Below are 24902 nucleotides of genomic sequence, written 5' to 3' on the forward strand. Positions count from 1 at the left end.
CCCCCCCCCCCCCCCCCCCCCCCCCCCCCCCCCCCCCCCCACCGCGTTCCCGCTAATCCGTCCGCCACAAATGCAGCTCTAGTGAAAACAGGCCTGGGCCTTTGCAGTAGTTTTCCTCGCTAAGTGGCGGTAGAGGGCGCCCGAGAGACCCCAGGAGGAGAGCCTCGGCTTCCGTGGGTGAGCTCTGCGCGCTCCCGGGCTCCTGCCGGGCGCGCGGCCTCCCCAGCAGGTGGATCCTGGAGTGCCGGGCGGCCGGCAGCTTCCCCGGCCCCGCCAGCAGTCTGAGAGCAGTGCCCCCCACTGAGGCACCCGCCTGCGGAGGGCTCTCCAGCTACGTCCTGGAAGGGGGATTTCAGCAGATGCCAAGGCTCCTTCTCCGTGAATCCCTTATTTCAATTCGCTGTTCAAAGTCAACAATTCCTGTTAAACTTCACCTGTTCGAATTACTGTGTGGTTTTTCTCTCCTGACTGGATCCACACTGATCCGGCACTGGCATCTGGAGTGTTCCAGGAGACGGACGCACCAAGAGGGGATTTGGGGTCGGTTCCGCAGCGGCGGGAAGCGGGCTGGGGAAACCCGCGGGGGCGCGCGGCCCAGCTCTGGCCCACCTCCGGCCGGGGGTTGGGACGGGGTGCCGGCTGAGGAGCCCGGGGAGCCCCGGAAGCCCTGCGGCCGCTGCACCTGACCGCCATGGCGGTGATGACAACTCCAAAGATAGGTGCTGGGCAGACTGCGGAGTGCCTTTAAGCGCTCACAGACAAGGGCAGGCTCGGGTCTGTTGGCTCAGCTCAGGCGGCCTTCTGAGAAGGGGACGGCGAGCTTCCGTGCTGCCCCCGAGGTCCTCGGAGCGCTGACAGCGCGGCAGTTAAGTCTGCGGGCTGCCGAATCCCCAGTCTCGACCGGTTTCTCATGTGCAAGTGAGGGCGCCGCCTGGTACACAGAGGGACCCTGAAATCTGGAATGGGGTGGTCGATCTTGAACCCCCTAGTCACTCGAGCGTCCGTGCCCAGTGTGTGAGGGAACCAGCGGCCTGCCTGGGCTGGAAACGCTGTGCCCCCCCTGCCCGGGGCGGATGCTCTGGCAGCAGGTGTGTGTCCTTCCTCAGACTCCTCACAAGCGCCCCTGCTCTCACCAGGCCCCCAGACCCCCAGGCTTACGCCCCAACAGGCTCCAGGGCACAGCCGCCCACGAGGACTCCGAGGGGGCAGCCTCTACACTAGAAGAATGGCAAGACTGGCAAACATACAGTCAGAAACCTGGGGGGCGGGGCGGCTCCAGTCTAAGGGCGTTAGACCAGTGAGGGCCAAGTTCACGGTCCGGGGCACACACTTGAGGTAACGAGATAGCTAGCTAGTGCAGCGGGGTGGTTCTAATCGCTTTCTCAGGTCGCTGACTAGAACTCCACTCAAGCGCGGCCTCCGGTTACTGAGGCACGGAGCTGAGCCGCCCTGGCATAATCCGGAGGGGGCACCCCCCAGAGCTCAGGCAGGTCGGTGTCGGACCAGGTTGCTCATGTGGGAGCCGCACTTCCACCCCCTACTGTGTTCCACAAGAAGGCAACTCTTGGGTCATTCTCAATGATGGACTGCCCCGTTCCCACTGCTGGGCCGTTTCTCCTGATTGGACTCTGATGCCCAGAGCAACCCAAACCGTACCTTGAGATTTCCAACCACCCTCAGGAGGGGCAGTGTCGGCACCCCTGGGAGAAGTGAGATGAGCTGGGGGGAGCTCTGGCAGCGGGGGCCCTGCCGCCTCTCCCAGGCCCGGGGCGGGAGGCGGAGGCTGGGAGACCCCTCCCTGCCCCGGGGGCCCTGGCCGTCCTTGCCCACTCTGGCTTCTAGGGCCTTAATATCTGACACTTCCTCTGCACGCTTTCCTCCAGCTGCTCCCACGGGCTCCATTACTCGAACTTGGTGGTTGGAAATCAGCTCTGGACAGATAACCAGCAGCTGCTGACAGACAAGGTGCCAAGGATGAGAGGATCCAGACAGTCCTCCCAACCCAGGATGGAGCGAAGGGGGTCAGACCAGGCTCTGTGGGGCCCTTGGTCAGGGATAAGGAGGCCCCGCCTGCCCACCTCCCCAGACGGCTGATGCAGCCCCAACAGCAGGGGCCCCGGAGGGCGGGGACGCAAACACAGGCAGACACCCTCTCCTGTCCCGGGGGGCCGGATGTGAGTGTTCCCGGAGTCACCGCGCAGCTGGGGGCGGGGCTGGGGGCGGGGCTGGGGGGGACGGGGTAGGGATGGATCCGCGCCCCCGCAATGCAAACACCCGGCACCAAAGGGGGCGGAGGAGGTGCGGGGCTCAGCTCAGCTCGAGGGCCCCCGGTGCCCCCACCCCACCCTCCACTAGCCTCTAGCTTGGCACCCCCCTCCCCCTCCCCCTCCCCTTCCATCGAGTCCCCTCCTGCTCCTCCCTGGCTCCGGAGGTCCGCAGACGCCCTTCTCAGTCCCACCCCGAGGGTCGCCCACCTGCCTCTAACGTCTCTCTTCCCTCCCGCACGGGGGCCTCGGGCTACCCGGGATCTCTCACTCCCCATCTCCACATCCCCCCCTCCCTCTTCTCTCCACCTCCCCCTCCGTCCCTCCTCTCCCTTCCCCCGCCTGCCCCAGAGGTCTCCCCCACCCCTCCTTCCCCACCCACGCAGTCCGTCTCTCCTCCCCACCAGCCCTTTCCCCACCCCCACCCTGACTCCGGCGGCCACAACACACCCCATCCCGGGCACGGCCGACCCATCCCCTCAGCACAGTCGCTGCCGCCGCCGACTCCAAGACCAGGCGCCAGCGCCCCCCCCTCCCCGCCCAGCTCTACCACTTTGGGACTCTGCCTGTCCCTGGGCCATCTCGCCATTGCCCAGCCCGAGCTCGGCCCTGGCCCCTCAGCGCAACGCCCCCCCAGACTCTCCCAGGCCCCTGGCTCTCCCCGCCGGCCCTCGCCGGGTCCCCCGTCTGTGTCTTTGGCCACCCTGCACCTTTCCGCTGTCTCACCAGAAAACCAGCCCCAACACGCCAGAGCCCCATCCCTCAGGTCGGCCTCCTGCCCTCCCCTCCCGTCCCCTCCTCCCTCAGCCCCGCCCCAGCCCCTCCCGGCCCCTGGGGCCCTGGCGGCCTCCCTCCCCGCCCCTCCCCGCCCCTCCGGACTGGCTGGGCAGGGCTCCGAGTACAGCTCCGCCGCTCGGCAGGGGCAGAAGGGAGGGAGCGGGAGCGGGGGCCCGACCAGAGGCCCCGGACGCGGCGCAGGCGGGAGCTGGACCCAGAGGTAAAGAGGAGCGAGCAGGTCCCTGGCCCCCCTTCCCTGGGGTGGGGACTGTTGGGACGAGGGAGGCTGGGTTTCTAGAAGGTGAAAGGGCTGACCCTGTGATTCTGACTCCCGGTAAGGGAATGAAGGGGGGCTGGAATGGCCAAGTCCCCAGTCCCTGGGGTGGGGCTGCGGAATAGGTCGGTGGAATGGGCCGGGCTGGGCTGGGGTGGGCTGGGCAGGGTGTCGAAAGAATTCGAACAGGGTTTCGGGCTCCAGGAATAGGGAAGAGCTGGGTCCTTGGCGGGGCGGGGCCGGGGGGGGGGTGGATTAGGGGCTGGGGCCGAGAGAAGGGGTTACAGGGGCCGGTGGGGACTGCTGGCGCCCATCCCTGCACCCCAGAGGCCTCTGTGGCTCCTTTGCAGCTCCCGCGGCCACCCCTTCCCTGGCCTGGGTCATGCGCTGCCCCAAGTGCCTTCTCTGCCTGTCAGCGCTGCTCACGCTCCTGGGCCTCAAGGTGTACATCGAGTGGACATCCGAGTCTTGGCTAAGCAAAGCCTACCAGGGACCCCGGGACACCCCACCAGGACCCACACCCACCAGCCCCGAGCCCACCCTGCCAGCTAACCTCTCCACCCGTCTGGGCCACACCGGCCCACTGCCCTCGGCTTACTGGAACCAGCAGCAGTGGCGGCTGGGGTCCCTGCCCAGTGGGGACAGCGCGGAGGCAGGGGGCTGCCGGGCTTGGGGGGCCGCTGCTGCCGCCGAAATCCCGGACTTCAAGTCCTACCCTAAGGGCCTCCGCCGCTTCCTGCTGTCGGCAGCCTGCCGGAGCTTCCCACCGTGGCGGCCCGGGAGCGGCGGCGGCCAAGTGGCCAGCTGCTCGGACACCGACGTCCCCTACCTGCTGCTGGCCGTCAAGTCGGAACCGGGGCACTTCGAGGAACGGCAGGCCGTGAGGGAGACGTGGGGCAGTCCGGCTCCCGGAGTCCAGCTGCTCTTCCTGCTGGGGTCGCCCGAGGGTGAGGGGGGGCCCGACCTGAGCTCCCTGGTGGCCTGGGAGAGCCGCCGCTACAGTGACCTGCTGCTCTGGGACTTCCTCGACGTCCCCTTCAATCGGACGCTCAAAGACTTGCTGCTGCTGGCCTGGCTGGGCCGCCACTGCCCGGGCGTGAGCTTCGTCCTGCAAGCTCGGGACGATGCCTTTGTGCACACACCTGCCCTTCTGGACCACCTGCGGGGCCTGCCACCCAGCTGGGCCCGAGGCCTCTACCTGGGGGAGGTCTTTACCCAGGCCAAACCCCTCCGGAAGCCCAGAGGACCCTTCTACGTGCCCCTGTCCTTCTTTAAAGGTCACTACCCGGCCTACGCAAGCGGGGGTGGCTATGTCATCGCTGGGCGCCTGGCCCCCTGGCTGCTGCAGGCCGCGGCCCGCGTGGCCCCCTTCCCCTTCGATGATGTCTACATGGGCCTATGCTTCCGTGCCCTGGGCCTGGCACCCAGGGATCACAAAGGCTTCCGCACGGCCTGGCCGGCAGACCGGACGGCCAACCCCTGCGCGTTCCGGGACCTGTTGCTGGTGCGGCCCCTCAGCCCCCAGAAGAGCATTCGGCTCTGGAAGCAGCTGCAGGACCCCCAGTTCCGGTGCTGAGCCTGGGGGGAGCTGGGGAGAGGAGGGGGAGGGCGGCCCTGGCCTGCACCCGGGTGCCCGTCCCTGGCTCGGCCTCTCCTCCTGGGCCTCAGCGTGAGGGAGGAATCCTAGCATCGTGACAGCCTGAGCCCCTCTGGGGCCCTCCCAGGCGAGGGGGCTGGGCAGCAGGAGGCAACAGACTGTTTTTGTCTACTTCTTGTTTTTGAAAAATATGCCCACCCCCACTCTGAGACCTGGCGTCGTCTTTGTGCCTGTGGGGCCCTGGAGGGCTGACCCAGTGAGCACAGCTGCACCCTGACCTTCACACTGGATGCCTTCCCCCGCCCCCCCCATTACTGGGCAGGACCAGCTCTGGTGGCCTCCTGTTCACTTTGCTGAATGGCAGCATTGTCCCACCTAAGGGAGAACAGGAGACCATCTGGGGAGGACCCCCCCCCCGACCCTGTCTGCAGAAACGGACCCTCCAGCTTGCTAAAGTTTCCGGGGGAAGTTACATGTCTCAATGGCCCCGGCTTTCTTTATCTAGAGGGGAGAACCAAGAGGTGGTCCCAAACCAGTCACGCTGGGCTCTCCTCCCACCTCCCAAACGCCAGGAAACAGACCAGCGGCAGGGGGGGGTACAGAGCCAAATAGAGTTTATTGGCCACCTGCTAACCACCTCTCACTTTGAGGGAGTGGCTTTCCACAGGCTGACCCGCCACGCCCACCCCAGAGGGGCTTCTAGTCCTGGAGGCGCCCTGACCCAGCCCCTGGGAGAAGGCACTGTAACAGGCAAGGAGGGGGCCGACTGAGGCCCCCCAGGGTAACAGCCTGGAGGAGTGGGGATGGGGGGGCTAGAGCCCTGGCCCCAGTATTTTGGAGGGAGCTGACTGGGGAAGGAGGGTGGCATCCTGCCGCTCCCTGGGCGACCCCCCCCCACAGTGGGGCTGCCCCTCGGGGTGGTTGAGGTGGGGGTCGGGGGATGAGCAGGCCTCACTTCTCAAAGTGGTCCAGGGGGTAGTGCTCCCCGTAGGTCTGGAGGTGCCGGGCCAGGGCCTCCTGCTGCTTGCGGAGCTGGGCGGGCATCTCCTGGTACACGTCTGAGAAGAGCAGGCTGGGGCTGGGCTTTGGCTTCCGCTCCGCCTGCTCAAAGGCCTCCATCACCTGGGGGAGGTGGGACAGTAGACACGCAACCAGCCCCCCCGCCGCCACCTGTGGGACCCCAGCAGGGGGCTCCCATCTGGACAACAGGCGAGGATTGGCAGGGGTGAGAACCACCTTTTCAGCAACCCCCCACCCAAGCCCGGCCTCTCCTCCCCCGCACTGTCCGGTCCGACGCTAAATGCAGAACCGGGCAGCAGGCCCTTTAGAGGTGAGGAAACCGAGGCCCGGAGGGAGGGTGGCCCGTCCCACTGGGCACACCGCCCGGCTCCCGGCCGAGGACAGTGGGACACTCACACTGCACACGAATTAGGTCGCCTACCCCTTGCCCACCTTCTGACGAGGACGCCGTGTCCGTCCTCAGGCAGGAGGGCGTGGAGGGCAGGCGGCGTGCCAAGGACGCAGCTAGGACCCGGCAGAGGCGCCCGCCCAGGCAGCCTGGCACCGAGGACTGCACTTAGAGACCCTGCCGGGCTGTGCCCAGGTCTCCCAGTTCCGTGCCCCCCAACCCTTCCAGGCTTCTCCACCTCATGCCGCCCCAGACCATGCCCCCAGGGCACGATTCCCAACGGAGGAAGGCCCCCACCTTTTTGCGGGACTGCTTCCTCCAGGCCTTCTCCTGCTCGTCGTCCCACCAGCCCCGGCTCTGCAGGTAGTGGCGCAGCCGGGAGATAGGGTGGTCCTGCTTGTCCCAGTAATTGACCTCGTCCACCGAGCGGTAGGCTGAGCTGTCATCACTAGTGCTGTGGTGGCCGATCCTGCGGAGGGGGCCCAGGGTCAGGAGGGAGGGGGCGGACCAGGGGAGAAGGGGTGGCGATGGGGCGCAACCCACAAGGGGATCCAATAGGGGGATGCGGTCCTGCTCCGGGGCCAGTGGCCCGTGCAGGGGAGATGCGGTCAAGGCCGCGGGGGAGGATGGGGGAGGCAGGCACCTGTAGGTCATGGCCTCGATGAGGAAGGGCTGGTTCTCCGCCACAGCGCGCCGCCGGGCCTCCTTGGTGGCGTTGTACACAGCAAACACGTCGTTGCCATCCACGCGGATGGACATGATGCCATAGCCGGGGCCTCGGGCAGCTGTGGGGACAGAGAGGCAGGGCGGCCCCGGCGCTCAGATGGGGACAGTGCGGGGGGCAGCAAAGCAGCGTTCTTGCGGCCTCCCTTGTTGCAGACCCGCGACAGGGAAAGGACTGGGGAGTGGCCCGTGGGGCCCCTACCGATGCCGTCCCCGCGGTACTGCTCTGAGGTGGGCGTGGAGATGGCATAGCCGTTGTTCCGGCAGAAGAAGATGATGGGGCACTCGAGGGTGGCGGCGAAGTTGAAGCCGGCGTGTGCGTCCCCCTCGCTGGCCGCCCCCTCCCCGAAGTAGCAGATGACCACCCTGTTGGCGTTGGCCCGCTTGGCTGCGTAGGCCGCCCCCACCGCTGCAGGGGGAGAGGGGGGTGAGCAGGAGCAGAGCCGCACACTCTCCCCACCCGGCTCTGCCCTCCCGCTGCACCCCACAAACTGCCTCAGCCCCCCCCACTGATGGCCGCTCCCCACACCTCTTCCACCTTCAAAACTCCGCTAGAACCTGACCCTGTGCCCCACCCCTTCCCGCCAGTCGGCTTGCCCAGTCACCTCCCGCCTGAGCTCCCAGCGGCCTCCTCACAGGCCCCCTGCTCCTCCCGCCCCCACCCGTTACCCTGGGACAGCCAGAGGCCAGTTAAAATGGTTAAAATGTGAACCAGGCTGACATTCCGGCCCAGCGCCTCTCCCCCCTGCGGCTCCCACTGCCCTCAGACTCCCCTGCATCTGCAGCCTTCCCGCACCTCTCTGCGCCCCCTCCTGGCCTCCCTACCCAGTTCCACACCTGCCTCAGGGCCCCTCCTGCCCCCTCAAGCGGTCAAGCAGGCACTTGCCTCAAGACCCCACATGGTGCCCTCCCTGGCTCCTGGTCTGTAAGAAATGTCACCTGTGATGCAACCCCCCACCTTCCTCCATCACATCTCGGCTGTTTCTCCCTGCAGGACTGCTCATCCCTGATCCCCTCCCTGGGCTCCTCCTGCATGCTTCCTGTCTGTCTCCTCCACATGGAGGAGAGCTGAGGTGTTTGTCTCCTGCTCACTGCGCCCCGCATGGCGCCCACAGAGACTCCATACATTCGCCCACTGAACAGCTGAATGGTCACTCAAATGGAAGGTAAGGGCCAGGGCCCAGCCTTCTGGAAATCCTACCTCCCCGCAGGTAACATGCCGCCTCCCCTCACAAAGCTGCCCTGCCCGCCTCCCACGTCAGAGGCGCAAACAGCTCCTCATTCCAGGCACTGAGCTAACACGTACGAATGGGCCTCGCAACCAGCACGCCACTCAGCCCCACGGACACAGCAACGTGTGTACCTCGGCCGCCGTGGGGCAGAGAGAGCCGAAGCCCAGCGCGGCCCTCGACCGGACTGCAGGGTCCAGAGGGCAGGTTCCAGGGTCTCCCCGAGGGGCCTGGCCCCGAGAGGGTCTGCTCTGACTGCTCGAGGGAGCGTGGGCTTCCAGAGTAAGCTTCAGGGGAGTCGGACTCCGAGGAGTGAAGCGGAGCAGGGTCAGGGGCAAGAACCCAGCTCTGCCCAGAGACCCTTGCGAGGAAGTTGGTACCCGCTCAGTCAGGCACAGTTGCCGGGTCGGTGAGCGGACCAACGGGATGGGCAGTTTGGGAAACGAGAGCTTCCCACGCCAGCTCCAGCCTGCCAAACCACAGCCCTCCTGTGGAGACTGCCGGACCAGAGGGGTCTGTAAATGTGAAGTCTGGAGCCCGGACCAGCGCTCTGAGCCCGGCACCCACGGGGAGGCCCCCGGAAGGGCTGGGCCAACGCAGGGGAGGATGCTGGTCTGCGAGCCCCCAACCCGGGACGAGTTCTCACCCTGCGGGATCTGCGTGGCCAGCGGAGAGGAGATGGTGACAAAGTGGCGCTCCTTGCAGCCGTAGTGCACGGGCATCTGGCGGCCCTTGCCCAGGTCACTCGAATTGCCGTAGCACTGGGCCATGAACAGCTCCAGGGGGTAGTCCCGGTACATGAGCACACCTGGGGAGGGGGGGGGACGGCTGCGTGAGCCTGCGGCTGGGGTGCGGGGGCAGACTGAGCCCTGGGGGTCCCGGGGCGACGCCCCTGCAGCCCAGGCTGCATCTCCCTGTGGGTCCCAGATGAGAACTGGACTCAAGCAGGGGAGGCCGATTCACAGGCTCACGGGGGGGGTGGGGGGGCAGGCAGGGGGTGCACACTAGAGAGCTTGGACCTGTCCCAAAAGGGAGGCCACCCACCTTCCCTGGTTCCAACCACCCAACTGCTGCTTGGAGACACCAGATGGCCCAGCTCTTCAAAAGAAGGCAAAACCTGGCTTGCTTTTTTTTTTTTTTTTTTAACAAGAAACTACCTGATGTCGATGTTTCCACTCACGCAATTACTTCAAAAATCATTGTATGAACTAAATAAAACTACTGCCCGCTAGCTCACAACTTCTGAACTAGAGAGACGATATTTGAACCTGCTTGTGGGTGTAAAATCCTGTCTTCAAACAGAACCGCTCTGGTGAAGGGGGCCTTGCCTGCTGAGTCAGAGGACAGGAGGGGGTTGAGGTGGTCCTGGGATGGGGACAGACCCGCTCTGGGCCGCCCCCTGAAAAGGAGGACAATCGAAACGCCCACACCTGAGGGGCCGCACTGGGGGTTCAAGGACGCCCATGGAAGCACCCAGAACCTGAGCAATGCAGAGGGGCAACTGGCTGGTGCAGGCATTTCCAAATCTCTGCTTTATTAGAGAACTTTCTTCACGTGATGACGTAACGGGGGTCACACTGCACAGAAGACACAGTTTGCACGGGCTGTGCACACGTTCCCCGAATGACTGCAATGTGAATATAACGTTTGGTGCCAGGCGCCTTTATTCTGAGCACTTTCCAGAGATTAACTTGATTAATCCTCACAATAACCCCCAAGGGAGGGGGATTATTCTCCCCATTGGCAGATGAGAAAACTGAGGTAGGAGAGCTCCCAGAGCCGGCTCGAGGTCACACTGTGAGGTGGCGGGCTGGGCTGTGGGGGCCACGCAAAGCTCACCCTTCATGGCTGAGGCTGCAGCAGGGCGGTGGGGCTGGGGGAGAGTGTTCCCCAGCTAACGGGGTGCCACCACTGAGACCCCCGCACATGGTGAGCGCTACCTGGACAATCGGCCCCGAGCACGCACCTGAAATGGGAGTTGGGGTGAGGGGCACGGGGCGTGACGTCAGCCTTCGCCTTTCATAGAACTAGACGTGGGATTTCCTGTCGGGCGACACAGACTCACACATGGAGTGGCCACGCCGTACAAAACAGAGAGCACAGAGGAGGTGCTGCGCTCGAAGCGGGAAAGGGGGGGTTCCTCACGGTGCAGTCTGTGGTCTAACACGTGAGAATGGCAGGCAGGGCCAGGAGTCCTGGGCCCAGGCCCCAGGTGGCTCTGACTCGCCCCAGGAAACCGCAGGCCCTGTGGGAACTACTGCTCTACATGGAAATGTGCTGCCTCTGAGCTCCCTTTGACAAGCGCCCCTTCCTGCTGGTGCCCCGGTCGGCACTCCACGGACATCCTTGGTTTATACCAAACGGCCCCACGTGGGCAGCACCACAGAGGGCTGATGCCGGGACCCCCTGCTCCACCCCTCAGGAGGCATGTAGCCTGGGCCCTGGCACGGAACCTTCTGGGCTGCCTGCCGCCTGGCTCAGACAGGAAACATGGCTGCTGGGAGGCTCCTTCCTCCGGTGGGGTCGCGGCAGGTGAAAGGAGGTAGCGCCCCCTCTGCTTCCAGCACTCAGAACAGCACCTTGGCCTTGAAGAGCTTGGCGGAGGGCGGCTATTTTTCTGAGCGCCCCCGTTCTCCGCACAGGAGGGGCCTGAGGTGAGCGGCTGCCTTGGCAAGGCCAGGCGCAGGTCTCCGCGGCGCCTTCCCCGCGGAGCGCACACCCCTCCTGTCTGCCCTGATGCGGGCTGCCTTTTGCAGGGGCCTCGGCGCGGAGGGCTCCCTCCAGCAGGGCGGCCAGGACCAGACGCCCCCCAACACCCTCCCCACCCGGGTTGGAGAGCCCGGTGGCTGCCCATGGCTCCAAGCCCCCCGCTCGTCCTGCCTGGAGTCCTCACCCGAGAGGCCCCTTCCGCAGAAACAGCAAAGCTGGCTGGGGCCGGGCGCACAGCCCAGTGTCTGGGGACACCCAATACACAGGGCGTCTGTCCCCCTAGAGTGCGGGGCATGGGGAGTCGGGTGCAGTGGGCACCCGCCTGCCCGGCCAGCCTGCCCCCTGCTGAAGAGAGAGCCCCCCACCCCGCACATCACCTCCGACTCGCACATCACCTCCGACTCGGAGCACTTACCCGCTGCCGGGCCCTGTGCTGAGGGCTTTGCGTCCCCTGCCCCGTGACCCCCCTCCACAGCCTTTGGCCCCGTCACTCCTGCCTGCTTCACGCCCATCTCCGACCCTCCGGTCCTGTCACTCCCTCACTCAGAAGGGGCCGCCCCGGCTGCCACTGCCAGGCCCTGTTTGCTCTGCTCCCTCAGGGGCACGGCGCCCGGAGAGGCCAGGACAGGGGTCCCCGTGCAGGCCCACGGGGGGCCAGGCCCGCCCTGACCGCATGCTGCCACAGCACTCCCAGGGCAGGGGGCACGGCGCCATCATCAGCTCCGTGGCCGAGGCCAGAAAACTGAGGCTCACAGAAGAGAAGCACCTTGCCCCAAATGTGACAGCCGGCAGAGCACAGAGCGACCCCGAGCACAGGCTCTGCCCTACCACCCCGCCTGCAGGGACTCCAGACGGAGGAAGCCCGCCGCCACACACCCCTGGCCCCGGCTTGGCTCTTCCTTGCTCGGAAAGCTCTTCCCAGCAGAGCACGCCGGGTAGCTAACACGGGCCTCGCCTTCCCGTCCAGGGGGACTGGGCCTGACCTGCCCCCACGGGGACCGCAGACACAGGCCGCACCAGCAGGGCAGACATACCTGCCTCCCGGTACTGGCCGAACACCAGGTCCGTGTTGTCCAGCGCTGCTGCGCTCCCCACGTGCGTCCCCTCCTCGCCGTAGTTGGTCATGTAGAAGGAGATCCGGCCCTGGGGGTGCGGGAGGGCCCGGGGGCCCGGGATCCGTTATGCTGGGCAATGACACGGAACCATCCGGATAACTGGCCTGCTTCTGGAGACTTCATTCATCACCATACACACGTCCCGGGCCAGGCCAGGCCGGGCTTCCCGCCTCCACGGAGGAACTGCCAGGTCGGTGAGAGCCAAGCGCAGGGGCTGTGTGATGGGAGGCCGACGTGCGTGCCCGGCCCACCCGAGGGGCGGCAGGGAGAAATGCCTGGGCCGGGCACAGCTGGGGCTAGATGCAGGTTTCCAGGCAGAGGGAATAGTCAAGACCACGAGGCCAGAATGTGGGAGGGGTGGGGACAGACAAGGCAGGAGAGGCAGGACCCAGTGAGGCAGTGAATGAATGACACACCGGGACTTTACCTTGAGAACTGCACCCATGGCTCTCCTCAGAGCAACATTTTAGAAACAGCTCTCTGGTTGTCTTGTGGGAAATGGATGGTGGAGACAGGACTGGGTGCAGCCCACCAGGCAAGAGTGGGTGGTGGCCGGGCCTGGTCGTGGCAGGAGACAGGCAGAGGAGCAGAGGGGAGAGCACCAAGGGAGCGGCAGACCCTTGCTGGCGGGCCACACCGGCACCCCGGCCGACTCCCTTCTCCTGAGCCGCCCCCCGCCCCCAATTCTAGAGCCTGGAAAAGCCAAACATTCTCCCAATCTCCCTTATAGCCAGAGGTGGCCGCAGATACAGTTCTAGCCAGAGACTTAAGTGGAAGTCTGCTTTTGCTTTCCTGACAAAAGAGAGGAGTGTAACAGGCGCCAGCCCTTCTTCTGCCTGGCACACCGCTGGGAGGCTGGACCGGTGGCAGCCATCTTGCGAAAATGAGGCAACACGTGTGGGATGAAAGCCAACTCGCCCACGATGGTGAAGCAGGAAGGTAGGAAGTCTGGGCTCCTAGCGTGGTGCTGAGCAGCAGAATGGATTTCTAACTAAACCCGTAGGGACAAAGTAAATAAGATGGGAGAAAGTGATACGAGGGGGAGAACAGAAACAGGGAGGAGATGCAGGTCTCCAGCTTGGGCAGTGGGCGGACAGTAGCACCCTCCGCTGAGAAACGGCCTAAGGGAGGAAGACGCTGAGGTCAAGTCTGGACAGGCTGAATTTGGTGTGGGACACCCAAGGCAAGAAGCCAAGTAGATCTGGGGCTAAGAGGTGAAGTCTGGCTGGAGATTTGGGGCACCCCTGGCACAGGGCCAGAACTAAGCTCCCCAGGACCATGTGTAAAGTGAGAGAGCTCGGGTCAGTATCTGACGGACGCCCCCTGCCCAGTCCTCATGTGTTCTGCAGTCCAGGCTTTCTGTCGTGGTGGGAGAACTAGATGAATAAAGCTTTCTTCTAAGTGGGGAGCCAATTAAAAGTTAATTGACCTCCCACAGCCACGTGGGCGGATGCTGGGTGCTCAAGGCCTGGGAGGGCTGTCGAGGGTGGTGCGGGGAGGAGTCTGAGTGCCTTCCCACCCAGAAAACAGGACCTGGCAGGAGGCAGAGGTCACTGGTTGCCTACCCTGTATCCTACCCCTCTTCCTGCTTGCTAACTGAGATCCCATTCCATAGGCAGCAACTGCCCAGATGGAAAGACCACATTTCGGCCTCCCTTGCAGCTGGGAGCGACCTATGCAATGTCAGATGCTACTGGGTGGGACTGCCTGCAAAGGTCTAGAAAGGTGGGTATGAGGAGATAGCTGGGACATACCATGTCTGACCTGCCACCTTCCTTCCGCTTCCTGCCTGGAATGAGGTGTGATGGAGGGAGCTCCAGCAGCCATTTGGCTCATGAAGGGCCCTCAAGGCGAGAAGCCAAAGCTGGGTATCCAGTGACATTGTGGTGCCACCATACCAGCCCCAAACCCCGTTTTCAGATTTCTTTTATGCAAGATAAAAACCCTCCTAATCTGTTTAAGCTACTGCATTTGTTTCTGTTAGGATTTGGGGTGGGGGGTGCTTTGGGGGAGGTCTGTTACTTACAGCTAAACAGAAGCCTAGCTAACATAAGCTGAGCCTTGACACACGAGCTGATCTTACTGAGGCCTCCTCTGTGGCAGCCAGCGGACAAGGGAGTTTCTGTGCTGGGCCTCAACAGAATTCCTACCCCTAACCTTGCTTTCCTCACTTTTTAGCATACTGAAGAAACTGAGGCAAAGCCAGGAAAAATCGCTGCCCAAAGTCACAGCTGTGATTGGACCCACAGCCACTGGATTCCAAAGCCCCCATATGCACAGCCAACGCAGGCAGGAAGGAGCCCAGGCATGTTGAGAGGGTGGGAGGGGTGGCCTGGCCTGGTGGTAAGGCTGCGGAGAGCCGAGGCCACAGGGAAACAGGAGACAGAGGAAGAGGAAGGGCCTGGCCTGCCCCTGTGGGCTACGGGAGCCAAGGAAGTTTCTGGGCAAGTTTCAGAGTGGAGGCACTACCCTAACTTGGAAAACCCACACATAGTGCCCTGTGGGTGGGAGTCTGCTCAGTACTGTCCCGTAGGCCAGGGGGCCTCATGCTTTAGTCCACAGGGGGATGGCCTGGGGGCTCTATTCTTAAGCCCATCCCTACTCCTGACCCAGCAGGTGCAGTGGGCACCCAAGGGCCCACTGCCCAACATTCTTCTCCCCTTTCCCACAGGAACCCTGGGCCTTGGGAGGGACGGATTCCACGGCTCCCTTGGATCCTGGGGATGGGCACATGGTCCTCGTGGCCAGGGGCTAGCTCAAGGCGGGGCCTGTGACCAAAGCCCAGACGGCGAGCATTAGCCCCAGCCTTCTGCTGGAACGTCAGGGAGCAGACATTCTCTTTCCACTGCTAAGCAGAAAGGACAGTTGTCGTGAGGCTGGCAGGGTTACGATAAACACCAGCATCACTCTTCCTAAGGCCATGACACATGCCACTGAAGTCCTTAAGGCAACCCCACGAACGGAGTACAGACAAGAAAACGGAAGACCTGACAGATGAAGCGACTGCCCCAGGACGTAGCTACAAAGTGGGAGAATGAAGACTTTGGTTGTAAAGTCCTGCTCCAGAGCCCGTACCCTGATCCCTTCTCTGCCATCTGTCCACGAGCCTAGACCTGCCAGAGACCACTGCTGTCTGGGAATGAAGGACGCTGAGACAGGAAAAAGACACTCGGACAGAGAAACAGGTCTGATAACACTAAGCCCCTGGGATCCAGCCATGCCTGAAACTGGACCCTCCGGATGTGATGTTATTTGAGTCCAAATATTGCTCCTTGTGGACGCTGCTAGGACCGGGTCTCTGCCCGCTGACATGAACACGGCTGAGGCTCAAAGCCCATCTGACACAGGTGCCCCAGGAAGCCCAGAGGGGCACCCCGTTTCTCAGGACCGTGAGCTCCCAAGGGGAAGGCCCGTCAGATCTTCCTGCCCGTCCGCCCCCGGCACAGCCATGCCCCCAACCAGGAGCACAGGAGGATCTGATCCATCCTCCTGCTCTTGGGCAGCACCCTTCCCACACTCTTCCTCCATAGCACCGAGAGAACCCCAAGAGTCCTCGGACTCTGAGGACCCCGAGACAAAGGATCTCCATCCCACCCTCTCCTCCTTAGGAGTCATCTTCTGGCTTGAACACAGGCAGGGCGACCTCAGGGAACCCCCCTTCCCAGCCCCAGGCCACGCACCTGTCGCTGGGACTCATAGAGGATGCGGTCCATGGTGTTGAGCAAAGTCATGCTCTTGTAAAACTTGAGCACCTTCTCCTGGGGCAGCTGCGGACAGAGGCACAGACAGACATGGGGCAGTTGGGACCAGAGAGGAGACGGACAAGGGGCCCGGGCGTGAGAGACACAGTGGGGGTAAGGTGGGGGCCTCTCACATGGGGATCCTCGCTGGGGTTGATGATCTGGCCCTGGCGATCCATGACACGGTAGACGGGGATCCCAGAGATGACATTGGGCTGGATGAATTCTAGCTTGTCTACAAACTCCGCCGAGGCCCCTGGGAACTGGGGCTTGTCATCCAGGGACGGGAAGTGCTGCTGCGCCTGTCTCTGGGGGAGCTGGGGAGAGAGCAGGGTGGGGGTGGGGGTTCTCATGTCCAGAGCAGCAGAGGGTTCCCTGGCTCGACCTCACAGCGCCAGGCAGGATGGCCTGGTAGTTAAGCCCCCGGGGCCCCAGAGGGCCCTGACACACCGGTTATGGATCCCAGCTCCACCGCTTTCTTGATGTGTGACCTTAGGCAAGTCACCAGACTCCTTTGTGTCTCCATTCCTCATCTGTAAAATTGGGGGGAAGATACTATCTATCCCCCAGGGCAGCTGTAAAGAGTACACAACTCAGCAGAGGGGCAGTCGGCTCAGGAACCGGTAGCTGTTCTATCAGGGCCTGGCCACTTCACCCTGGCATTCAAGGCCTCTCCAGTCTGGCCACCACCCCCTCTCTCCACTGGAGAGCCCACCTGCCCCCCGTGCCCTCGAGTCCGGCCAGATGGGCTCTCCAGTGGCCCCACACAACCAGGGCAGCCACCCAGAATCAAGGGAGTCTGTGAGCTCTTAGGTGTCAGCCTGCCTGGGTTCAAATCCCTTGCGAGGTGACCAGAGGAAAGTGACTTCCCCTCCGCCAGACTCTCCTTCATCATCTGTAAAAGGGAGACCACCTCATGGAAGTGTCGTGAGGCTTAAATGGGATCCTGCACATAGAACTGGTTAGCAGAGTACTTGGAAGTCATACAGCAAACACTCAGGAAAGGTCAACTGTCACTTCTGCCACCACATGGCTACGCCCATCTCTTTACTAGAATGTCTGCTCCCCCACCCCCACCCCCAGGGAAACTTCCCCGCTTCGATGGCCTCTGCGCTCCAGTCCTAACCCCCACCCCTCCAGGCCCAGACTGACTCCTTCAACAAATATTTGAGCACCTGCTTTGTTCTGAGCCCTGTGCTGGGTTCTGGGGACCTAAGAGAAGCAAGACATCTGTCACTGGGGCCCAGCGGGGAAGCCGGCTGCTGAGCAAGTATGGCTGAGGCTGGGGCTGATCTGTCTTTGCCCAAGAGAAGCCTTGAGCACGGGAGAGTGGGAAGGAGCCAGGCTTCTCTGAGGAAGCATCCTGAGAGCTGAGAGCTGAGAGCCGGAGGGCAGCCGGGTGTCAGGGAAGGAGCCCCGGAGGCTGGGGTCAAAGAACACGCCAAAGGCAGAAAGCGAGGGACGGGATGTCACTCGCGGAGCCTGGAAGAAGTTGAGTGGCTGGAGAGCCCTGTGGGGGGCATGGCACCTCCTCAGCTGGCAGGGAAAGCCCGGGAAAAGACCACTGGGCAGGCTCCGGGTGCCACAGGATGCACGCCAACCCCATTTCTCAGCCTTGACCTGGTCTCAGCACTGCCCTGCTCCCCTCTATCCAGCACTTGCCGGCCACCGGCGGAGCTCTGTACCCACAGTCTCACTGGGTCCTCAGAGCGTGTCTGAGGCACAGACCACCTACTATGGCCCCTGAGGAGGGAGGAAGCGGAGATACTGGGGGGGGGGGGAGTCACCTGCACCACAGCTAAAAATAGGTCAGTCAGGATGGGGCTTCCAACGCAGACCGGGCTGACATGCAGACCCCAAAGCCCTGCACCTCACCCCAACTGCCATGACTGACCCAGCCCCCCCAGCTACAGCTCCCTTCCCGTGGCTGCCGGTGATGGCAGCTTCGCTTCCAGAGGAGCTCAAGCACAGCCAGTGGGCTCAGGTGTGCGCCCCACTCCCCCCATCAAATTGCCCAGCAGAGCGGCCGAGCATCCGGGGGGGAAGCCGAGCACCAGGGCATTTATCTGCGCTTGTGGCTGTGAGGAAATAAAGGAAATGACACTCCCCACGGCAGGGCAGGTCCAGGCCTGACCACGGCTTCCCCTGCTTGCGAGGGAAGCCGCTAACTCCGGCCGCCTGCGCCCCCCGCCAAGAGCACCCACACCGGCCAGACCTTTCCATCCCCCCCGGAGGATCAGCGGTCTGTGTCTGCCTCCAGCACAGATCACAAGCTCGGGGAAGGCAGTGTTGGTTCACACAGCAGGCACTCGGCAGCCCATCACTGAAGGGACGGAGGGATGAGCACTTGGGTTCACTGGCCTTGGAGGCCGATGATGTGGGTGCCAGGATCTGAGCTCCCCGCATGGCTCTTTGCAAAATGCCCTGTCCCCGTGAATTTCCTCATCTGTAGGAAGGCCGCAGAGGGCTGTCGCAGAAAGTTCCTGCCATGAGGCACACAAAGGGCTCAGCACAGGGATGGGAACACTGTTTATAAGCTCAAAACTTGGCAGAAAGGGAAACCACCCCAAAATCTCAGACGGGTAGGAAACAGGAAGCAGAAAATGGCTGGCCCTTTGGAAAGAGGAGAGGGAAGAGCTGGGGAGAAGGTCTAGCAGCAGGGAACCCCAGACGATAACAGCAAACCGTGGACAGGCCGGCTGGGGGTTTGGGGCCGGCAGGGGGCAGAGGACAAGGTCACAGGGCTAAGAACAGACTGGGCTGTCAGGACAGGACTGCCTGCCTCTGGACCATGGACAGCTGCCATCAGGGCACCCTGGCACACCCCACACTGGCCTCCAGCCTTGCGGGGCAGGGGGGGCTTCCTTCCTAGGCCCGTGGAGATGCTGGGGTCTGGACCCCAGAGCTACTGTGTGGACTGCGTGAGCGGCTGGGCGGAGGAAATGTCGGGGGGGGGGGGGGGGGTAGAATAGCCCAAGGAAGGATGTGACTCCACCCTCTTTTTCTTCAGAATATGGTGGGGGGTGGGGATGGGTTTGTCGTGGTGGCCAGTAACTTACAATGGCAGAGGCTATAGAGATCTACACAAAGCCTTGCTCTGACCACACAGGAAACAGAGAGGCCTGCTCTGGAGGGTCTGGTCCACCCAGCAGGCACTGGGGTGCCTGCCCCCCTGTGGAGCCACTCCCTCTGGCCCCGAGGTTAAGGTTAAGACTCCCCACAGAGTAGACTCCAGCCTCCAGGCTGTATAAGGAGAGCTCCCTGAGCCTGTTTCCTCCCCCAGAAGCAGTGGCAGGACTACCTATCTCCTGGGGCATCACAGGGACGAGTTCAGAGCGCTCAGCCCAGGGCCCAGCACACAGAACAATCCGCAAACACGAGCAGCTCATGTATTTGATGATCATTACTGCCCAGCAGGAAGCTACTGAATGGAGCCATGCCGGGCCCTGAAGTGCCTGGAGAGGAGAGGGAGGGCCGGGTGACGAACACCGAACATGCAGGGTACAGACTGGGGCAGGACTACCAGATGGTTACCCAGGATGAGAGACTCCGGGCTAAACAGTTCTGTCCCGGCTCTGTCCCGGCTCTGTCCCTTTCCGGCAGCGCCACCACGTCACCCTGAACTGGTGTCCCCTTGTGGAAAGGATGAGGATTGCCACTCCACAGGCCTGGGGTGAGGAGGGTACAAAGCACCTGCTATGGCTCAAGGGGGAACTTTTGTGGCCAGGGTCAGAGGGAACGCGAGGAAAAGCTCTCTGGAGGAGGGGGAGTTACGCCGAGGCCTGCTGGACCAGCAGGGGTGAGGCAGGCAGAGGCTAGGGGAAAGAAAGCGCCAGTCCCCGGGAACTACCAAGGCCAAGGCAAGAAGAGAGAGCCTGGGGCCCAGCGAGGCCACGGCATGTTAGTAAGGAGCGCAAACTCGGTGCCACACAAAGCACCTCCTCTCTGCCTCTGTGCTCTCTGAACCCCATGAGGCAGGCACTGCTGTCTCGCTTTGGTAAAACAGAGCTGGCCCTGAGGCTCGGGTGGGGGGGCGGGAGTGACTTGTCCTGGGGCAGGGAGATCATGAGTGATGTCAGCACACGAAGCCAGGCAGCCTGACTACAGCTGCCCCAAAAAAGGTGGGGTCCAGCCGTGGACGGTTTTGGGGATGGTGCCAGTGGGCTGAGTCCTCTGCATCTAAGACAGCGAGGGCCACGGAAGCCAGGGGCTCTGGCAAGCACGATGCGGCCCGGGGCAGTACTAGTGGGCAGTCCCGAGGGAGGACACCCTTCCCCTGACTGCACGTTTACTGGCCCCGGAGAAAAACTGCAACCCACACTTCTTGAGACCTTACTCAGTACTTGGGATACGTGGTAAGTGCCTCCTAAAGACCATTTCCTTTCATCTTCACGTCTCTCTGAGGGAAGCGTTACTGCTGTCCCCATTTTACAGATGGTCACGGGGCAGGGGGGTCAGGAATGGTTGTCCGAGGAAGTGGCCTGTCACCTGACACCTAAAGGACCATATTCCTACAAAGGCCACCAGATGTAAGGAACTCACCCAAGGGAGGGGTAAAAGGGCTGGTGGGGCTGAAGCGCAGGGAGGGAAGGGCACGGTGGGGGCTGAGGCCAGCCCCTCTATCCCAGCTTCTCACCAGCCCCGAAGGCCCCAGGCAGAAGCTGCTGATACACGCCAAGACCGGACCGAGCACGATGTTGCAAGACTTGAACCGAAGCCCTAGCGCTTCTCCTAGCAGCCTGGTACTATGGCGAGAAACTGGGCTTTAGAGTCCAGAACTCCAAGTTCAGACCTCACCTCCCTGGGCCTCGGTTTCCCCACTTGTGATAGGAGAAAACTGCCGGTACCTATTAGTGTGGCTATATTAGACAGAATAATGGAGTGAACTGGTAGCATAACTCCTAAGTGCTTCCTAACGTGAAAAACGAGGCCTCGTACCTTAAGACACTAGCCAAGAGGGAGACGGACCCATACGGTGAGGAGACAAGCAATGACCATCTCCATTCGTCCCTCAACACACATTGGGCACCGCCACTTGGAGATAGTGCACGGGGCGCTGGGGCACTGCGGTCCCCAACAGGCTGCCCCCGACAGCTGGGTCAGGAAAACATCACTGATGATCCACACACGCAGCTCTGTCCCAGAGGAGAGACTCCACTCACCCCACCTGCTAGGCTCAGAGAAGTGAAGTGACTTGGCTGGGGTCCCTCTTGCTTCTTGGGGTGGTGGCTGAGAAACCAGCTCAGGACTCCCTGACAATTAAGTTTCCTTTCTCCTCTTCTCCCTGAGCACTAAAACATCTGCTCTCACCTGGGCGGGGAGGGACGGAGAATCAGACGAAGGCCTCCTGAGCAACAGGGCTTTCAGTCAAGAACATGGTGAAAGGAGAGGCAAGCAGGCAGAGATGAAGTCAGGCAGCCCCAGCCTTTTCCCCAACCCCGCCTGCTCCAACAACCCATCCGTCAGCTACAACACAGCCTCTCAACCTTCCCCCAAAGCACTATCTCTAGGCTCGGCCTTGATGGGCTGAAACTGCACCATCCAATATGGCAGCCACCAGCCACTCGTGGCTATTTAAACTTATTGAAATTAAATAAAATGAAAACTTCAGTTCCTGGGCCCTACTAACCACACTGAGAGCTCAGTAGCCATGTGTAGTCAAGTGGCTACCGTACTGGGCTGCACAGATCTAGAAGACCATCATCATCACAAAATGTTCCACAGATCCTGGTCTACAATCTTCTTTGACTAGGGGCGCCTGGGTGGCTCAGTCAATCAAGCGTCTGCCTTCAGCTCAGGTCATGATCCCGGGGTCCTGGGATCCAGCCCTGCGTCAGCCTCCCTGCTCAATGGGCTCAGCAGGGAATCTGCTTCTCCCTCTCCCTCCCCCCACCCGCTCATGCACGAGCACACGCTCTCAAAAAAATAAATAAAATCTTTAAAAATATTGTTTAAAATCTTTTTTGACTAAATCCCACCACTCCTTCCCTTAACTCAAAAAAATCTCCTTTTTAATCTTAGAAAAAACAAGTGGGAGAGGGGTGCCGCGTTGGCTCAGTTGGTAGAGCATGCGACTCTTGATTTCTGGGTTATGAGTTCAAGCCCCACACTGGGTGTATAAATTACTTCAAAAATATAAAATCTTTAAAAAAAAAATTGGAGTAATAAAAGTGGGAAGAGAAAGCAAGGACTATAAAAAATATATAAACTTAGGGATGCTTGGGTGGCTCAGTTGGTTAAGCGTCTGCCTTCAGCTCAGGTCATGATCCCAGGGTCCTGGGATCGAGTCCTGCATCGGGCTCCCTGCTCGGCGGGAAGCCTGCTTCTCCCTCTCCCACTCCCCCTATTGTGTTCCCTCTCTCGCTGTGTCTCTCTCTGTCAAATAAATCAATAAAATCTTAAAAAAAAAAAATCCTAAAAAAAAAAAAACCATATATATATATAAACTTAAAAATACACAAAAGGTAAATACCCTGAAAAACCCCCTCCAAAAAAATCCCCCCATCCCATCACCCACCAAAAAAAATTAAGGAGGGGAGTCAAGAGAGAAAAGCAGCAGGGAGACTGAGCCTGGAAGGAAACAGATTTAATCAGCCATAAATGACCTCTCCCTACTTTCTGCCCCAGGCCTGCCCACCTCCCGCCCCACAGGCCCAGCCAATGGACTCTTGGGACTGGAATCAGCCACGCAGGATCTGATTGCTCCAAAAAAAGCTACAAACAACAGCCCAAAGGCAGGAAGCTGCCCCACCCCCAGCCTGCTCCAGCAACCATTTCCACAATTACCTGCTTTAAGGTGACTCCTTTTCCTATCTATGTCCCCTCCCCCTCACACCTGGCCCACCCTCTTCATTCTCCTCCCCTGCTTCTCTCCCTATCTAGAGTGTCTTCCCACCAATTCTACCTTCCTTTCCTAATGGATTAGGGATCAGAGGGTCAGACCCAACCTCACAAGACCTGGACAGTTTTCCCTCCAAGGGCCCTCACCAATCCAGGTCCTGCCAAGGTCACCTCCTTTCTTCTGATCTCCAAGGTCAGTTTCTGTCCCTTCCCTCCACCCTCACTTTCCTATTGCCCTTATTAAATACCAGGTCCAGTTCTCAGCACTTTGCATTTTTTATTTTTACTACAATCCTACAAGGTGGGCAGTTAGCATTTTAGAAAGAGGGAAATGCACCCCTCTGTAGAGGTCCAGAGGAGCAGTCCTTTGCCCAAGGCCACACAGCTGAAAAGCAGCAGTTTAGGAATATGAATTCACCTTCCAAAACACTACTCTCTGATCTGTAAAATTTCAGTTCATGACTCTTCCGCAGCCCAATGCCTCTCTCCCTGTAATCGGAACTTCCAGCTAGACTTCTGCTGTGTGAACTTAAACTGTTAGCAGCATCAACGCAAGGGGATTCTGACCCTTTTGATCCCTTTGGTAAGAATTAAGCATTTCTCGGGGGCCCCTAGGTGGCTCAGTGGGTTAAGCATCTGCCTCAGGTTAAGCGTCTGCCTTCGGCTCAGGTCATGATCCCGGAGTCCTGGGATGAGCCCAACATCCGGCTCCCCGCTCAGCAGAGTCCACTTCTCCTTCTGCCCCTCACTCACCCTGCTCATGCTCTCTCTCTCGCTCTCACATAAATAAATAAAATCTTTTTTTATTTTTAAGATTTTATTTATTTATTTTTGCGAGAAAGAGGGAGTGCGAGAGAGAGCATGAGCTGAGGGAGAGGCAGATAGAGAGGGAGAGGCAGACTCCCCGCCGAGCAGGGAGCCCAACGCCGGCAGGATCCTGGGATCCTGGGATCGTGACCTGAGCCGAAGGCAGACGCTCGACTGACTGAGCCACCCCGGCACCCCAAATAAATAAAATCTTAAAAAAAAAAAAAAAAAGAAGAAGAATTAGGCATTTCTCAAGTGTTACTCAGAAACGTGGGCAAGGTGGTGCCCTGTCTGGACCTCTCTCCCTCCTCTTTTCCCCAACAAAATTTTACTGATTATCTCCTCTGTTGAGTGACCAAAACATTAGACAAGGTCCCTGTTCTGGCATTCGATCAGGGACACAGGATCAAACGACTTTGTTACGCAATTCATTTAAAATCAGAACAGTAGTAAAGGAACAAAGAAATGCAGGGCACTTTGAAAGCCCGCGTCGGAGAACCCGATCTCTTTTTTCTCCTTTTTGAAGGGGGAGGGGGGGCCTTTACCAAGAAGAAAGTCTCTCCTTCGTGCAGTTTCACTCTCCAATGCCTGCGAGGAAATGTCTCGCCTTCCCCCCGTGTCCCTCCACGCGGCCTCCCGTAGGGCTGAGTGGCAACTAAAGAGGAATCCCCTCCCTCTCTCCAAGTTGTCTCCCTCCCTCCGGGTCCACAAAGGAGCTGCCTCACTTCTCATTTCCTGAGGAAATGAAGTTCTTCCCGACTGTCTTCTCCGATTAGTTCTCCCAGTCCCAGTCCCTTCTGTGACAGCCCTTCCTTCACTCCCTGCACAGACCCCACATCGGAAGACGGCGTTGACATCCTTACTCTCCCTCGGGGAAAACTCCCCAGGTACTCACAGATCTGGCCAGCCCCCGAGCCCCAGGCCGCCGCAGGAGCAGGAGGCCAGCCTGGCCCAAGCCTCGACTTGAGCCCCAGACCCTCGCTGCTGCAGCCGCCACCGCCATCTTGGCTAACAACCCCTCAGCCCTCCGCCCCTCTCCTCGGCTAGACTGCGGGCTGCCCCTTTATGAACCTGATTGAAATGTTAGCACCGCCCTGCCAAGAAACCGCGAGTTACCAATCCTGCAGTCTCTAGGGCACGGGTATGGGTGGACCAAACAATCTAGCTTGCCAAAAATTACTCTGATCGCCTCATCTTAGTTGTTTCTGTAACAGGCAAAGAAGAGGACAACCTAACCGGAGCCTCAGGGCTTTAGGGCCAGGGGGCCTCGGGTAGGACGAGCTCATGCCAGGGCCCGCCCCCTCATCTCTACTCTCCAATGGCATTCCTGGATTTGCGAGGCGGGAGTGGGAGGGGCCAGATTGTTAGTAAACGCGGAGCCACGTGCGGGCGCGGGTCCTGGCGCCCCGGAGCGGCGCG

General features: G+C 61.1%; 2 protein-coding genes across 4 annotated transcripts; one reads left to right on the forward strand and one right to left on the reverse strand.

Moving 5' to 3' along the window:
• The first annotated feature begins 3099 nt into the window (after nucleotides 1–3099).
• Nucleotides 3100–8314, forward strand: B3GNT8 (UDP-GlcNAc:betaGal beta-1,3-N-acetylglucosaminyltransferase 8). 2 transcript variants are annotated; one of them, XR_004682538.1, is made up of 2 exons: nucleotides 3100–3261; nucleotides 8038–8314. XR_004682538.1 is itself a non-coding variant. In XM_035023277.1 (2 exons), the coding sequence occupies exon 2, from the start codon at nucleotides 3698–3700 to the stop codon at nucleotides 4889–4891; it is 1194 nt and encodes a 397-aa protein (XP_034879168.1). In that variant the 5' UTR covers nucleotides 3100–3261; nucleotides 3666–3697. The 2 variants fall into 2 exon arrangements, 1 of the variants encoding a protein (XP_034879168.1); XM_035023277.1 differs by lacking the exon at nucleotides 8038–8314 and adding an exon at nucleotides 3666–4891.
• BCKDHA (branched chain keto acid dehydrogenase E1 subunit alpha) lies at nucleotides 5510–24496 on the reverse strand. 2 transcript variants are annotated; one of them, XR_004682537.1, is made up of 10 exons: nucleotides 24379–24486; nucleotides 15971–16153; nucleotides 15777–15863; nucleotides 12016–12124; nucleotides 8919–9080; nucleotides 7246–7452; nucleotides 6964–7105; nucleotides 6618–6789; nucleotides 6365–6469; nucleotides 5943–6034 (listed from the first exon to the last, which is right to left on the reverse strand). XR_004682537.1 is itself a non-coding variant. In XM_035023276.1 (9 exons), exons 1-9 carry the CDS (start codon nucleotides 24484–24486, stop codon nucleotides 5864–5866), a joined length of 1341 nt encoding a protein of 446 aa, XP_034879167.1. In that variant the 5' UTR covers nucleotides 24487–24496; the 3' UTR covers nucleotides 5510–5863. The 2 variants fall into 2 exon arrangements, 1 of the variants encoding a protein (XP_034879167.1); XM_035023276.1 differs by lacking the exon at nucleotides 6365–6469 and having other exon boundaries at nucleotides 5510–6034; nucleotides 24379–24496.
• Nucleotides 24497–24902: the final 406 nt, after the last annotated feature.

Source organism: Mirounga leonina, unplaced genomic scaffold, assembly GCF_011800145.1.
Source record: "Mirounga leonina isolate KUSES-001 unplaced genomic scaffold, KU_Mleo_1.0 Mir_177, whole genome shotgun sequence".
Classification (NCBI taxonomy): domain Eukaryota; kingdom Metazoa; phylum Chordata; class Mammalia; order Carnivora; family Phocidae; genus Mirounga; species Mirounga leonina.

Excerpts from the sequence above, each read along its gene's own strand:
- B3GNT8 (XM_035023277.1), top strand. The coding sequence starts at position 3,698 with ATGCGCTGCCCCAAGTGCCTTCTCTGCCTGTCAGCGCTGCTCACGCTC.
- BCKDHA (XM_035023276.1), bottom strand. The coding sequence starts at position 24,486 with ATGGCGGTGGCGGCTGCAGCAGCGAGGGTCTGGGGCTCAAGTCGAGGC. Across the intron at positions 7,453-8,918 it reads GGCCACGCAGATCCCGCAGG|CGGTGGGGGCGGCCTACGCA; the intron begins GTGAGAACTCGT and ends CTCCCCCTGCAG. Across the intron at positions 6,035-6,617 it reads GGAAGCAGTCCCGCAAAAAG|GTGATGGAGGCCTTTGAGCA; the intron begins GTGGGGGCCTTC and ends CACCTCCCCCAG.